General features: G+C 45.5%; 2 protein-coding genes across 13 annotated transcripts in view; one reads left to right on the forward strand and one right to left on the reverse strand.

The window, feature by feature from the left end:
- neurl1aa (neuralized E3 ubiquitin protein ligase 1Aa) overlaps positions 1-16,559 on the forward strand; it is a 130,186-nt gene that overhangs the window by 86,234 nt on the left and 27,393 nt on the right. Inside the window, exon 6 of one of the 2 annotated variants that reach the window (XM_056409409.1) lies at positions 2,333-3,053. The exons of the other annotated variant lie outside the window; for it this stretch is intronic. Coding sequence (XP_056265384.1) covers positions 2,333-2,697 — 365 coding nt within the window. The 3' untranslated portion in view covers positions 2,698-3,053. Of the gene's footprint in view, positions 1-2,332; positions 3,054-16,559 lie in introns of those variants that run through there. 2 annotated transcript variants of the gene reach the window in all.
- sh3pxd2aa (SH3 and PX domains 2Aa) overlaps positions 1-16,559 on the reverse strand; it is a 96,358-nt gene that overhangs the window by 27,637 nt on the left and 52,162 nt on the right. For 5 of the 11 annotated variants that reach the window (XM_056409404.1, XM_056409397.1, XM_056409394.1 and 2 more), the window contains exons 6-8: positions 15,499-15,524; positions 8,141-8,185; positions 4,581-4,709 (exon numbers count right to left, since the gene is read on the reverse strand). In XM_056409404.1, the coding sequence (XP_056265379.1) occupies positions 4,581-4,709; positions 8,141-8,185; positions 15,499-15,524 (200 nt within the window). Of the gene's footprint in view, positions 1-4,580; positions 4,710-4,787; positions 5,111-8,140; positions 8,186-15,498; positions 15,525-16,559 lie in introns of those variants that run through there. The other 6 variants (XM_056409398.1, XM_056409396.1, XM_056409395.1 and 3 more) reach the window with 4 other exon arrangements.

The following is a 16,559-nucleotide window of genomic DNA, read 5'->3' on the forward strand; positions in this document are numbered from 1 at the left end:
AGAGCCGAAACCGTCTCACGCCACATCAGCCACAGAAGTCTCTAGAAACGCACTGCAGCAGCTCGGGTCCTGATTTAATTACGAAAAGAGACGAGCGACTGCGTTGGAAAGTAAAGACCTGGGGAGTAACCGCACTAAATGTTTGCTTAGGTAACAAATGATCCCGCTTCTTGTGTACTTGTTACCAGATCATGGGGGATGTTGAATCATGCACGTCAAGGGACAGTTGCGAAATTGTAGCAGGCGAAAATAGGATATGTAGTCAGAGGTGTAATGACATCAAATATACGAGTCAAATATATATATGAGTCATTGTCAGGACTATTTTTGTTATTGTTTTCCAGCAAACTAAAATTCAAAGAACAATAAAGTGATGAAATATAAATATAATTGTTGTATTATATTTTTTCATGAATTATAATTAACCATGCATTACTGTGTTCATCCCTTTAATGTGGCAGCTGGTACAAGGGGAGCTAATGTTTGTATTTCTAAATACTGCCCGGAAGCCTAGTCCATAATATTCCTGGACGGGACTGTTTCATATTCATTTCGGGGTGGAACACAGCTTTAAGAAACTTCATAGCTTCTGTTAAAAATTGGACATATGAGTGGGCACGCAGCCCCTTCCATGCCGTTTCTTTCCTCGAAAGTCAGTGCATATTTCAAGGTTGTATTGACATGGAAGATGGAAGCATTACTTCCCAGTTGGAAGCTCATGTTACCTGCCTGATGTGTTCATAAAGCACGGGGGTCTTGTTACTGAGCCAGACTTGTTACAAGTGAGAGGGGACAGCCGGTGGTGGGGCTTTCAACCGCTTGTTACCTACACATCTCGTTCAGCAGGGGTCAAGCTCAGCATCTGCATTCAGCCTCCGTATGGTGTGTGTGTGTATGTGTGTGTGTGTGTGTGTGTGTTTGTGTGTGTTAATGTGTATGCCTTTTAAGAAAAGACAGCCCTCACTACACCTTGATCAAACCCATCACAATGGTCCACTTATTATTTAAAATATAATTAATTTGACAGTTTAGAGCAGTGGTTTTTAAATGGGGGTACGTGTATCCCTTGGGGCACGTGAGTTTAAAGAAATATATATTTAAAATGAGCATCCATTAAAAAATCCTTTACAAATAGTTATTGTATTCAATACAATATATAAGTTCAGAAACAGAAGTGTATATCTTCTATATCCCATCAGACTGATGGCACAGCGCTGTGTATGAAATATATTTTTCTACCCAAAATGCTTTGCACTGGTCAGCGGGTATTTGGCTGAAAGAAATACTTCACAAGGGGTACGTCACTGAAAAAAGGTTTGGAGTGTTATATGTTGCAATGGTTCCATAATGCAAAGAAGTATCGTGCTGTGTGTTTACTGGATATGTTGTTTTCTCAATAAGACTATTGGAGTAGTGCTGAACCTATGTATTGATATTGGTATAACACAGTCGTAAACTAAATATGTTGGCTACTTGTTTGGGTTTTTAGCGGATGAAAGGCATTGTTGGTGAATGATCATGTTAATTATAATAAAGGAAATGTGCTTTAAACATGAAACCTGGTTTCTGTTCAAGCTTTCAGACCATCTTGAGCCAGACCAAGCAGAGCACTAAGGACGAGCTGCTGGAAAGGCATGCTGGGTCAGACTGCCAGCCTCACCACATCTCCTGGCACTGCTTCTCCCTCGATCAGCATCGCACCTGCTGACAAGCAATACCACATAACTCAGAGACGTCTTTTATGTTCCCGTGTGGACCATTGCTCTTTCTGACAGAAGAAGTCCACAAACACAACGAGATAATTTTCCATAATAGAAGATTATTGTTATCTGTCAACACAACGAGAGGTCGTACTCCATAAGAGGTACAGAGTAACGTCCACAGAGAGGTAAGACAATGTGTCTAATCTCTTTAAATCAGCTGTGACAAAATGCCCCTGAAACGTGGCACGAAGGAGGGCCAAGATATTTTGGGGCGAATTCACTATTCTCCGGCTAGTGTTGTGCTTCTCCATTCGTCTCAGCTGATGAAACAAGGGGAAAAGGGTATTTTTCCACACATATCAACGATAGTTTGTCTTCAAATTTGGCCACCAGCGAATCAAAGGTTTCACTTGTGCAAGAAATGACTATTTCATGAATGTTTTCTAAAGACGTTCCCATCAGCCACAGCTGTACTTTGTGTCTAGTGCTAATTAGCATATGTTTGCACGCCAGTACCAGCATGTTATGTGTGCATTGTCTCAGTATGCATGTTAGAATGCTTATGCATCCTCTTAGTCCAACACAGCATATCATTTAACTGGTCACATATGCCGTTTTATTTTCTCCAGCTGGGATGTTCGTCTCCAGGCGTCCTCCGTGTCCGAGGAGGAACCAGAGGGAGAGGAACCAGGACGGTGGGCGAGGACAGGCCTCCTCTCCTCCCTTAGAGATGGTTCTGGCCTTTCCAACCCCCAACCCCATGAATCTCATTTTACTAGGTAACGGTTCCCTAATAGCAAGGTACTTGAGCAAGCGTACAGAGACACAGGGTTCCCACACACAGCTCACCAGTTCACCAGTTGTCACCATGACGATGGATCTCCACACATCCACGGTCAATAACTTTTCCCAGCGGGGCCAAAAACAACAACAAGTCTGGAGTCCAACCCTTAGTTACATCAAATCAGGCCTGTCGACACTTAAAAATGGTTGAAATTGTCTGTGTTGGAATGAGCAACTGCATATTATTGCGGGATAATAACTCTCTCCCCATCCTCCCACTCCGTCCTCTTTCAGACTCGCATGTCTGAATGCTGCTAGCACAATTTATGTTGTCTATATGTTTACATGTTTCTTACTATTTTTGCACTTTATGTTGTCTATGCACTTTATGTTGTCTATATGTTCACATGTTTTTTACTATTTTTGCACTCTATGTTGTCTATGCACTCTATGTTGTCTATATGTTGCACAATTCACTTTATGTTGGACAGAAGAGAAACGCAATTTCGATCTTCTGTATGTTTGCACATATGGAAAATTGACAAATAAAACTGACTTTGACTTTGACTTTGATACCATCTGTGATCCATGTGTGGAGAAAAATATCTGAATTATAAGAAAAAACAATGGATTTCAGCCTTACATGGGGGGTGTTAAAAGACATCACGGCACCACACTGACACGTACGGACTAGAATGCTAAAGAAAATAATCTCAAACTAACAGCCAGTCAGGAGGCTGCAGTAAAGCCTTGAAGCAGGAGGGGGGTTGTGGGATATTATACGAGCTCTCAGATGTGTTTGTCTTGGAACGGCCTCCGAGTGATGTCATCATTATCATCATCATCATGGCTGTTGCTCCACTTCTCTGGCCCAGTAAATGACGACAGCACACAAACCCACCTCTCGGGCAAAAGTTCCCCTGAGTTCAGAAGTTGCTCGTATTGCTGACGGCTTTTGATTCATGTGGAATGGAGCTTTCTCGGGCCCGCCATCCAGAAAGGGGATCACACAACAAATGGACAGTGTGGCTATGGCACCATTATGAATATTCGTGAAACAGAGAGTTTCCGTTGATCATGCATGAGAAAAGAGAATTTCACATCCAGTGAAGAGTTAACACTTGACATTTGGAAACCTCCGAGAGCCGAGATGGGAGGCGTAAATGGAGAAGGAAGTCAATTCGGAGAAGACATCCACTTCCTTCAGTGCGTGTTGGACCAAAAGCCACATCCCAAAGAGAAATCGTTTGCCTAAGCAGCTTCTTTAATTAAACAATTATGTCATTTGTGTTGGGGGGGGGGGGCGGAGTCTGCAAATGCTTTGTGAATCGTACACAGAGGCGACCAAATGACGAGCCGGTTCAAAACTGACTAATTGAGGCGCACAATCCCTCAAAGATGACAAGCAAAGATATCTTACAGAAAATGAATTTGCACATAAAATAAGTGTGTAGATAAGAGACGGGGGGGGGCGGGCAAACCCTCCTGCTGAGCTCTGGAGTTGTGTAAACTGCAGGCTGTCAGTGGGAATCTGATCTAGCTCTGGGATTGCTAAACGGAATATTCACGGGGGGGGGGGGGGGCAGGATCTCTTGATGATGCAAATACTATTCAGTCAGTATTACGGCATTGCTTTGCCAAAGTGTGTGTGTGGTTCACTGTGCACACCCTGGAGGTTTCGATCGAGCCTCCCGAGTGCCGTTCTTAGAGAGCCGGGAAGAAAGTGACTTGTCGTTGTCGTTGCAAAAGCCCAACAACCAGAACACTGACGTTCCTCCACACGCACCTCCGGGTGGACATCGGGGCTTGGGGATAAGAGGGGAGAGACGGAGGAAGAGCAGCGGAGTGGGGGCTAGGGGAGACGGGGGGGCGGAGGGGACTCTCGCATCAAGAGGGTTAGAAAAAGAGTCAAGAGTTGGGAGACAGAGGGGTGCTGAGGGAGCATGGCTCCGTGGGATGTTCACGCTCTCCTGATGATGGACCCAGACAAACAGGAAGAGACGAGCCACGTGTTCATTTTTGCCACAAACAACCTTCTGTCATGGATCGGAGTCACATGCTTGGCTCACAAACAAAAACAAAGACTCCACTCACCACTTTCGCTCTTCTCGATCACGTCGACCGTCTCGCCGGCCTTGAGGCTGATCTCCGAGTTCTCTTGCCTCTCGTAGTTGGCCACGGCCACGTACTGCTCCAGCACCATGGGCTCCGAGCTGTCGATCCCTGAGGGGAAGAAACAGGCCGTCAGCCACCTGCCCGCCGTGGCGCCCCGCGACCTCCTCCTCCTGCGACCGACTATACCGCCGCCGCTGTGCGCCCGGTACGCCGCCATCGACCAGCCCCCCGCTCCCAGCCGCGGTACCTCCCTGACCAATCAGAAAGCGAGCTCACGACTTTGCTGCATAGTCCCAAACGTGTGGCCACATTGCCGAGTCGACCCTCGGCCCACAGCGACGGGCTGAGGAGCATCGGAGAGGAATCAAAACAAACGGAGGGGACGCGAGGAAAACGTTTGCAGGGGCTGCATCTCACACCTGAAGGGGTCCATGACAGAATCCAAAACTTTTTAAGATCCAAGAAGAAGGGCACCGAGGCGGGAGAAAGACAAAACGTGGAGAAGTGGAGGAGCTGCTACCGCTTGAGGGGAAGACTGGGGAGCGAGTGAGTGGAAGAAGTTTCCCTGTGGAAAATCAGCACTGCGGTTGAGAGGAAAGGCCTCTCCTCCTCCACCGCCTTTGGGAGCCAGCCGTTGGACGGCAAGTCTGGGGGAGGGGGGGCGGGACACACCAATCATGGTAGTCGGCACCGCTGGCCTTAAATAGAAACATATGAGTGGACAAGAGAGAGAGAGAGAGAGAAGCAGGGAAGGAGGCTGGGTCCATGTTTATGTGAAACAAAAGAAGAAAGCATTCGAGTTGGGCTTCGGCACTCTGTTTTCTCTCTGATGTTCAACCCCTTCCCTGCCGGCAGAGTTAACGTCTCATCTGATTCCTCTGGACTTGTTTGTGCCATGGAGAGACACATTTATACAATGGGAACACAGAAATGGAAGTTGTATGGCGGAAGAGGCAGAGTCCCCGTCTCTGTGTTTCTACTGCACATGACAGGACAAGCTGCTCCCAACACCCAATCAATTCAACCTACTCGCCAGACAGAACGCGGCTATTGGACAGTTTGAAATGCAGAGGTATGATGATTCACTGATGCCGTTCATGAGCGGCAGATTTTACAGGTCGGTATAGTAAGGATAGTTTGGAGCAGGAAATAAAAAGAAACAAATCTGATATGAAATCGGTCCATCAGCCTTTGACTCTTTTACAAACTGAACAAACTGGATCACTGTAGAACTGAACTTCTAGTAACACCGAAATAAATACGTTTGGGTTCATGAACATCAAACGCAAAGTGATTAGAGTAGGGATGGGTCATGATTTAAAAAAAAGTAATAAAACTTAAATAATAAAAAGTGAATAGTGACTATATTTTATATATGTATATATATTAATATATATATATACACACAATTTTGTCTATCTATCTATATTATTTGTATAATATATAATGTGTATATAAATATATATATATATGTATATATATATATATATATACATATATATGCTGCATATTCTTCCATCGCAGGTGAAATAAATAAATACATAATATGCTTTTGATGGTGAAGTGAAGAAGATTGATAGAAGAGGATTACCTTTGATTAACATTAAGCCATGAGAGCAACAGACACACACGCTCCTCCATAGCTCAGTAATGAGCATGTTGAATGTGTTTCATCACAAAGAGACTCAGTTCATTAGAATGTGTTCTCACTTCGGAGGTGTTGCTTAGCAAAGTCCTGAACTCTGGATTGGACCAGACCAGCTGTTCCTCTGCTTCTAAATCTTTCTCATCTTCAGAGAGAAGCCCGAAATACTGAACTACATGGGGACTAATTGTTAAAGTCAGGCTATGAACCCTGGTTTTAGACATCAAACCAGAATGTTTATACAAACTTTACTTTTGGCCGCAACGGCATCAACCATCGACACTATATAGGAAATCCTGCAGGGCATTTGTTCTCCTTTTGGAGTGAAACTATTTGCACCTATTCAGTTTGTAATGTTAATCACATCTTGGCAACGCACTCCAGTCCCTGACAAAGAGCATTGTGCCTCTATCCCCCTGCCTCTTCATGACAACGACGAGTATCAGTAGACCGTATCACGGGTGACCTTGCATGTTTCCATCATTGTTTATCGGATCGGATGGATTGGATCGATCTGATGGATCGGACGGACAAGGGAGGGGGAAAGCAGCGATGGTCCAAACAGAGCATGTGCAGCGGACTGATGCATAAACCACGGGGAGCCTCTGATGATCAGAGACGTGAGCGCTTGCTGATTAGGACGCACACAGCGCTGTTCGTCAGCAGATCTCTCCATCTTCCCAATTACTGCATGCGAGACGGCGAATTCTCCAGCCGTCAGCCTCTTTATCCGTCTGTCACGTGTTTCTATTGAATTGGATTGTGAAGCAGCGCACGTGAGATGCCGCTGCCCTTCAAGATCTGAGGGGAGAAGAACCGAATAAAGTCTAGCTCACAAGAATGAGGACATTTCCACAAAAGGCCTTTTCATACTTTGACGCGTGCGGCGCAATCTTGCATTTCAGCAGCACGGAAGAATTTAAAAAAGTAGGTTGAAGCTTTTTGTGCGTCAAACCCATCCAAGCATCTCCCTCCATGTCGTGAAAACCCCAGGAGATGCTCATAACCTTCCTGCCACACTCGGCTGTTTCTTTTCCGTCTGTCTGTCAGTCTGCAGTATTCTCCCCGGAGGACAAATAAAGAGGAGCGGCATGTTGTGGAGAGCGTCAGGGGGGAGCAATCACAGTCAGCCCGAGGAAATAAAGCAGCACAGATCCGTCTATTTGAGCGCTTTATACTGTTTAATGGCAACCAGCCCTGTTGGAAAATACCATCAATCCTGAAGACCTGCTGCGTCTTCATACTTTTGTTGCACAAGTTCTTTTTGTTACACATGAACTTAAATATGGCCCTGTTTTGTCTTTGTTGTTCCGAAGCTCGTATTGACGCGGAAAGCTCTGATGGAATGCCTTTCTCACAGTTTAATGCCTCAACATTGGTTAAATGCTCAGCAGATGTGCCAAATCTGTGCTTGAATCTGTGTAAAAATGGGCGTTTGTACGTGGCCCGGGGCCAAATTTAAGTGATTTTCCCAGTTTGTTTGCAATGGTGACAAGTTTGACAACTACAATCCCAGTGGGGTCACCAGTGCAGGCAGAGCTCTGCGGCCCCGTGGCAGACAGAATGTACAGGACCAGACTTGACACCTCACTTCAGGTGCCACATGCAGACCTACGTGCTCTGTGCCCGGCTGTTGTTTTGCCGAGCAGGCCTGCAGAGATGCATGGACAGACTGCAGAGAGAGAGAGAGAGAGAGAGAGAGAGAGAGAGAGCCTGGACTTAAGCAGACGGGATGGGATGAAGGAGAGGATGGTGACAGAGCATGCAAAGCAGATGCTGACAGAAAGCTGAAGTGTGAGAAGAAAGTGACGAGGACAAAACAAGCGATGCAGCTGGTGCGTGACTCTCGCAGAGGCTCATGCATAGTCAACGTGTTAGACACACACAAGGCTACCTGAGGCCTCTTTCCTCGGGCTGTCTGTAAAGCCGTACATCCATACTGCAGACAAAGAGAGGGAAGGAGAGAAGCAGAGAGATTATTCAGTTGGACAGCATGCGGAAGCAACAGTACGGCAAAGCACACCTTCATTGAATCACAACATATGAAGAGGCGGAGAGGGAAACCGGGGGATGAGGCACAAAGTCGTAGCATGGGGGGGGGTTTTGAGCTCTGTGTTCATCTTCGTGCTGAAGAGAAAGAAGTGCATCTGAGGGCAAGTGAGCTAAAGCTTTGGTACAGTTTTAGTACAGAGACTCCAGACTCCCCCTCCTTTAAACTTCCTGCGAAAGCCCCCTCTCTCCATATCCTTCGCCATTCCTTCCTTCCCTCCCTCGATCTGGACCTCCTGGAATGTCTGAGATGGGCGTCAGCCACTTCGAAAGTTCGTTCCTGACCCCCACCCCTCTCCTTCTACAAAACAACATCTCGATCTCTGCCCCCCCCCCCCCCCCCACCAGGAAATGAAGCACCATACATCACGGTCACTCAGTGCGTTTACATGATGGTATAATTCGAATCTTGCTTTAGTCGGACTATGCTATCTTTTGGGGGATCTGCTGTTATCCCAATATACATGGCAGTGAGTAATTCATCATTGGCGTCATGCAAGCATGTCATAATGGATGGGGGTTTTCTGTTTTTTTTACAACCGTGGGTGATACAGCATTTTCCGCTCCCACCCCCCCCACCACCAACAACAACAAGATGGAAGGAGAGAGAGCGAGAGCAAGACTAACTATTCTTCTATTCTTCCATATTATTATAAGTACAGCAAATGCAAAATGGCAAATGGCGCTGATAGGAACGGAGAGAGGAGACGAGAGAGGCGTACACGGAGAATTTTTATTATCGCCCTTCTTTCCTTTTCACGACATGGGGAGGAGGAGGAGGGAGAGGAGAGGAGAGGGAGGGAGGAGGAGGCTAAAGGATGCAGTCGAATTCGAGGTTCCAAAATCATTCAGAGTTACATGCAGGTCGAGTCGATCAACTGATCGGGACCGCTATCGGGTCCAGGGTGTCGGGATCAAGTCGGACCGCGGTGTCCGACTTAGGTGTTCCCTAATTTGACGGATAATTTGATTTCAGTCACACATTTCGAACCAATAGCAGCACTGACTGAAGCTCGGGGCGCAGCAGATAGAGCTGCCGTGCTATAGCTCAGGGAGGCCAGGATTTCAAGTTTGATTTAAGGCCAAAATAATATTTTTGCTTCTGGCTGTCATCTTGTCCTGGAAGTGAGCCAGCAGTGCAACAAACAGCCAGAGGCCCAGGCCAATGCCTCAGCGCTGCGTGTGAACTCTGCACCAACGATGGAATTCACCACCCAAGGCTGCAAGAGAGGAACCCTTTAAAACTATTTATTCAGCACTGCCTTTAACTGACTGTCAGTTATAAATAAAGCTGCTTGTTCCACTGAGAGCAAGCAGGAGCGCTCTTCCCCGACACACTCTTCAAACACCAACGCCTGGTCAGTGGACCGCATAGCTTCACACGACGGTCCGTTTCTGCTTGGTTACAACAGTCTGACATACAGTGGGTGCGGAGAGTATTCAGACCCCTTTAAATGTGTCGCTCTATGTTTCATTGCAGCCAGTGTGCTGAGTGTACAATAATGAGAAATAAAATGAACTTTTTTGAATTTAGCAAATGGCTGGAATGAAACAAAGAGTGAACATTTTAAAGGGGTCTGAATACTTTCCGTACTCACTTGGTTTGGGGGTTTGGTTACGACACAAAACCACTTGGTTAGGTTTAGAAAAGGTTGCGGTTTTGTGTAATACTGAAAGCCCAGCGTGTCTCATAGAGGCACTGAAGGGCTCCTCGGTGCTGAGGGCCACTGGCCAGGCGTCTGTATTTGGCGAGTTGAGTGTGAACAGGCTGCCTTTACAATACTACAAGAAATGTGCATCATCACGAGCTGTACAGCGTGCCTGTATTTGGTCTTAAATTCCTCTTTTGCTTAAAGCGAGCAAAAATAATGACCCACTTGTTTGAAAGCAACTAAACTTGTTCCAGGAGCTTGTTATGTGAATCTTTGCATCGGCTTTGTTTCACGTTTGGAGATGAGTGAAAATCAACGAAGCGGATAGGTTGTAGAGTCCTTCCAAAGCTCCCGTGAGAAGCATGAAGCTGAACGTTGAAAAAGAGGTCTACGCTAAAGCTCCACTCATTTGGGTTTGTCTACTGCTTTTTCCACACCCCAGACGACCATTCACCTCCCTGGATATAAAATATATGAACATTTATCTTTGTGTCTTTTCAGGAACAATGAAGTGAACAATAGGGTTAAACGTATTGAAAGTTGGCATTGAATGTGACGGTCAGATTCTTCAATTTGATGGATAAATGCAACCGTCTATGGGTTCAGAGCAGGGGTCAACAGGTACGTTGACCCCTGGTTCAGGGTCCAGTTGTATCTGGACCATGGACCTATAAGTTATTGATAATTGATCATTATTAAATTGACGGAGCACTTATATTTTAACCGGCGCAGCTTTTCCAGCCTTTACGGCACTCGTTCAGCGGTCCAGAAACACTCTGAGTAATTACATGCGTTGTGAATCACATCACGTGATGTTACTCGGCCAACCAAATATGCGTATTCTGGGAAGCATCGCAGCTCGAGTGAGATGTACACAGACTGAAGGAGGAGAGACCGAAAAGTCGGAACAGAACGAGTGAGAGAAGTTTTTTCACAGGTTGTTCTCCAACAAGAGAAATGTAAATACAGAAAGCAGAGACTTTGACTATGTTCATTCTTCCCAAAGGAAGTCCAAAACTAGGATGTCTCATGTGTTCAGAGAACGTGACGATTATCAAAACAAAGCTCAACTCTTTGGAGCAAACGTAACGACTCACATCAGAAATGAAGGAACAAAAACATAAATTATCTCAGAGCCCAATCACAATCCTAACACATTCATTCACTGTCCAACAATAATGTCAACAGAGAGAACAGAGCGGTTTTAATAAAAGATTTAGTCCCTGCACACACATTGTATCAGAGAATAATATAATATTGTGGCATTTTTGGTTGACATCACCTGAATTAACTGAATTTAAAGCTACAGAGCAAATACAATTAAGTTAAATGTATTTTTGTCAAATGAAGAACTTTATTTTAAGAGAAACATTTTTCAATAACATTTTTAAAAATCCATCCCTTATTGTAATTAAAATGAAAGAATATGTATTTATTATTGGAGTATTTAATTAATTATTAATAATTATTAATAATGCATCTAGTTAAATTCGAATACTGATAATGAATTATTTTTAGATATTATTTATTTATTGGATTTTACAATCAGTGGTTGACTACATACAGATTTTGAAATAACTGCTATAGGCTACTTCAATAAATATGTGACTAAATCATAGCACGAGTTAGACATTACTGTGATGTTTCGGATCTTTGCCTGAGGACATTTTCTCGACCTGGACCTTGTTGAACATTAGTTGGAGACCCCTGGTTTAGAGGATGTGAGACGAGAGACGTGAGAGGTCTCAACGGCTCCAAGAGAATTCCTCCTGCTTCTCTTCAGCTTGGCCCACTTCAGCAGTGATGTCTCTGCCCTGTGTCGAGCGTTATGTAACTGTAACCATGGAAGGTAAGAAATAATATGGAGAAGAAAAGAAGTGGGCAGCAGAGATGGCTGAGGCGAACAGACAGGGTTTCTGTGGGATACATCCTTCAACCAGTGCATCTCGTTTTCTCAAGCCATGGAAAATGTTCAAAATGTGAAGTTTTTGAAAAAAAATGAATCGGACCATCTTTAGAAGAGATTGAAGTTTGCGTACTTCCTGATCCTGGCGAGCACTGGTCCTGTTGTAGAGCTGACGGTTCTTCTGCCTCGACCCAGAGAGACAATAAAGAGCCAAATCCCCAACCCGCTACCCTCAGGAGCCTCAGGAGCTTTAGATGGATTGATGTTGGCCCCAGAGGGAGGGACACAGGCTGGTCCCAGGTCAGCCAGGGTCAAACCCCGCTAACTAACGGGATTACTACCCACCGGGCGGCTCTTAGTCCGCCGCCTAACATCTGATTGGTATTAAGTCTCTGACTCTGGGCCCGCCCCACGCTGACCCCCTCCCCTCACACTAACGATTGCTTCACTCCTCACAGGTTTGGGTGATGGCGCCACAAACCAGCAGAGACAGCAGTGTTTTCTCTGTCTCCTTTTTAAATCTGACCCCAAGCGTCTCCATTTCTCTGCTATTGAGGGTCTGTGGACGGTGAAAAATGGCATATCTTTAAATAAAATTAATCTATAGATTGTAAGAATATTTGCTGATCTTGCTGACCAGATGTGAGACCTGATAATATAATCAACAGGAGAGCTAGTAACGTTACCAGCACTGCTAACGTACAACAGTTCTGTTCAGGTACATTACGATGTATTCAGGCTCTGTTCAGTGAAAATGAGTATTGGTTGAAGCTAAACGATTAATGTGTAATGTGTTCACATGTAATCTAGTAAAATGTAGTGTTGGTGAGAAACTGAAATAAATCCAGTTGTTTGAAGGAGTTGTTTACACAGCAACATTAGCAGATATTAGAGATACATTCTAATCTGTTTACACTGAACTCTCAGAAGATTATGATCCATCATTAAAACAACTCATGACAAGATATGTTTTAATCCATGAAAAAACTATATTTTAATTCTGTATCATTTTAATTGTGTGTTTATGAAGAACATACACTATATATTACTTTTACAAAGTTTAGAATTGTTGATGTTTTATAGACTTCAGAGGGGTTGAAATGATTGTTGGGACAGTGGCAAAAATAAGTAGTCTGGATCCTGCATATAGGGGTTTAAATCTGTTAACATGGATCATCAATAATCATCAATTAGTATCGGCGGCATTAAAAACATGATCAGGGATCTTTAACCCTTGTGTTGCCTTAGGGTCATTTTGACCCGAATCAATATTACACTCTCCCCCCGCCTTAAGATTAATTTGACCCCATTCAATATTTAATGTCGGTGTTCTTTCGGTAGTCAACAAACAAACATAAAGTGCCTCACACTTAAACTTGGAAAACAATATTAATTCTAATAATTTTCTGGAGGTTTTAATTGCTGGCGTCAAATTGAACCCAAAGGGTAAAATATGGTAACAGGAGGGTGAAACATTGAATCGGGTCAAAATGACCCAAAGGCGGGGGGAGGGTGGAATATTGATTCGGGTCAAAATGACCCTAAGGCAACACAAGGGTTAAGTTACATTTCCTCCCTTTAATCTTTTGTGCTGATCCATTCTGTGACTCTGATCCGATCAAAAAAAAGAGTTATGTGTTTATCCGTTGCACCACTAAAACCTACAAACTTGCAAAGTTCACTGTTGTTGGACTGATAGAATCTTATCTCACACACACACACACACACAGACAGAGCCATTCCAACATCAGGCTGAAATCTTCTCCATCGTGCCACATAAACAAACAAACAAGTGTCTGTCTGACAGCCCCCCCCCCCCCTCAGTTTGGCCTTGACTATCAGCTCCATTTGCAGAGCCAAGGGGGAGCACAGAGACCCCCGAGACTCAGCTACACATCTGGGTCTCCCGCTTCACAAGAGGTGAGATGGAGTGTTTGGTTTCTGTTGGACAAATCTTTTCAACCTCCAATTTTTGGGAATTATGAGATGGGATTCAAAGTGTTTCAACTGAATTTCAAAAATGTATTTGTATAAATTGTATTTGTTAGACCAGGCCGTTATTGGAGGGGGGGGGGGAGCTCCTCCACCAGGACCCCAGACGGGATTCCTGAAGATGCAACAGTTTTAGACCTGCCCATTTCCATTTTCTTTCTGAGGACAGTATTTGACTTTTTAAACTGCACTTTCATTTCTTTGTTGAGAGCTTGTGTAAACAGCTCATAATTCGTCTCTAATATCTATGTAAAAAATGTCTCCTTCAAACAAACTGTCTGTCGTTAGATTACATTTGAACATGACATCTTTACAATGTACGTCTGCTGAACACTCATGTGGACTGATAGAGCCTGAACGCATCATAATGCAAGTCACTGTTCGGCCCCTTCAGCAGCAAGATTGTGCTGGAGAGAGATCTGCTGACGAGCCACTGGGATGACTCGGAGCCGCACCGAGCGAATACATTACAGTATAGTACATATCATACACAGACTGCAATCACATTACTCTGCACTTCCGTTTAAGCACAAATGAAACAAAGATACAGCTTGTGATCTTTAGAAGTTTCACTTCAAACAGCGCCATGGAAGCTGCCCCCCCCCCCCCCCACACACACACACACACACAACCGCAGCCCCCCCATGGAAGCTCCGTTTCCTGCCGATCACTATGAACACTTTCCTTCAGAAGCATCTGAGAAAAGAAGAAAAAAGCCGCACCATGAATACGTCTAGCCGTCTCAAAGCCCAAAACACGACACAGCAGCAATCAGCTCCTGGGGATGTGACTCAGCTCGTAGTGCTCCTCCCTCTGGGACTACGACACCCCGCAGGAGGATCACGCAAGTGTTGTTCACTAGCAGGAGGTCCCGTTGCTCAAAGGTTTTCTGAATGAGGTAAAAAAATATATATATCTATTTGTATTTTTTTGTTTGTTGGACACCTGGTGGCACGGGCTCAGGTTCATAGGCGGATGTTTAACCCTGCACTCTACTGACGTACATGTGAGGCATCCAATGGAGGCGTTTCAGTTTTTGATGACATCTTAAGTCCCAGAAATCATGACCACACAGATCAGGACTAAAGCGAAGTCCCCTAACGAGCAGTCCTTCACAACATGGAGAAACTCACATCTCACAATAGGTAATAAAATACCTCTACGCCGCAGTGATATTGTAGGGTTGACATTTGGGGCCTTTAAAGAATATTTACACATTCAGAGTCTTGATAAATAATTTGTGGATATCATCATCACTAAGGAGGTAAAGGCAAATAATATCCTAAATAAATCCCTTTAATGTAATGCAGCCTTTCAAACCATTGCAATTAAAACTGTTCTGCCACATGACCATGTCTGGAATCTGAGAGACATCGTCTCATTTCCACATGTCGATAAATATTGATAAATCGCCCTGCGTGTGTCCGACAACGACGTTCACCCGACAGCCAGAAGGGGCTGGACGGGGCTGGACGGGGCTGGACGGGGCTCACTGGGCCCTCCCAAAAACACAGACGATGGCTAGTCGGGCGCGCTGCATACGTCATGATGACCCCCCCCCCCCCTCCCCTCAGATCTCCAGCTTCTGTTCAGAGCAACAAGTTGAGAGAGAAAACCACAGTGATGGTAAAATGTAAAAAGCAGACGACTTACCCGACTTTCGCTTGGAGCCATAGTCCCTGAGGGAGAAGCAACACAGGAGGGACATAGTTAGTGACTCGGCACTCCTGGATCACCGCACTCACACGACAACACATGCATGCAATCGGCTTCAGCTCGCTGTCAAACGCTTGTGTTTGAGGGGGAGAGAGAGGGAGTGAAGGATGGAGAGAGAGAGAGAGAGAGGGGAAGGACTTTGACCAGCTGCCTGTACTTCCAGCAACAGACACAAATTAGTCATGCGGCACCACCATCCTCTTCCTACACTCCTCCTCCTCCTCTCCCTCCCCTCTTCGGCCTGTCAGACAAATGGATAAACCCTCCCCACATTTGGAAGAATCAGAGAGAGGGAGGGAGGGGGGGCTCAGTTTAAGTTGCCTTACTTAAGAGATTCTAATTAAATCATAAAGCTCAGCTGCAGACCGGGGGGGGGGGGGGGGGGGGGGAGACGACACAGAGCTGTGTGTGAGGCTGAGCGGGTCGGACTCCGCCCTTGTCAGCAGTGGTTCTCGGCAGCGTGGAAATTGAGTTAAAAAAGAAAGATAGCGAAGGAGAGATCAGGTGAAGTCCAACGGTGCTATTTATAGAAACTCAAACCTGACAATACCTCCCCCCTCCCCCTATTTATCTTGTGCTGTCCGGCGTCCTTCCCGAGGCCTGATCAAAAGCCTCCCCTCCTCCTCCATCACGCCGTCCTGCCGCAGCACCAAAACAATAACACCGAAGCGCGGCGCTGCAGAGAGGCCGAGACCCACCGGAGGTTTCTCTCAAGAACTAAAGGCGAGCAGCGCGGCGGAAGCAACACTTGGACTCTGGTGTCAAGAGGAATACTACATGTCCGTCTCTCAGGATCACAGAGGGGTAGGGAGGGGGGGGGGGGAACATGTGTTGTAGGTCAAGATCAGCCACCCAGGGACAGCTCCGCGAACTTGTGAGTTGCTCCCCCCCCCCCCCTCCCATCCTCGCCTGCGATCGGACGAGACCGGCATCTTTGTGAACACCCCCCCCCCCCCCCCCCAAGAATGAGGCCTTTGTACCGACATCTCCGCCGCGCT

Source organism: Pseudoliparis swirei, chromosome 24 (genome assembly GCF_029220125.1).
Source record: "Pseudoliparis swirei isolate HS2019 ecotype Mariana Trench chromosome 24, NWPU_hadal_v1, whole genome shotgun sequence".
In the NCBI taxonomy this organism is placed as follows: domain Eukaryota; kingdom Metazoa; phylum Chordata; class Actinopteri; order Perciformes; family Liparidae; genus Pseudoliparis; species Pseudoliparis swirei.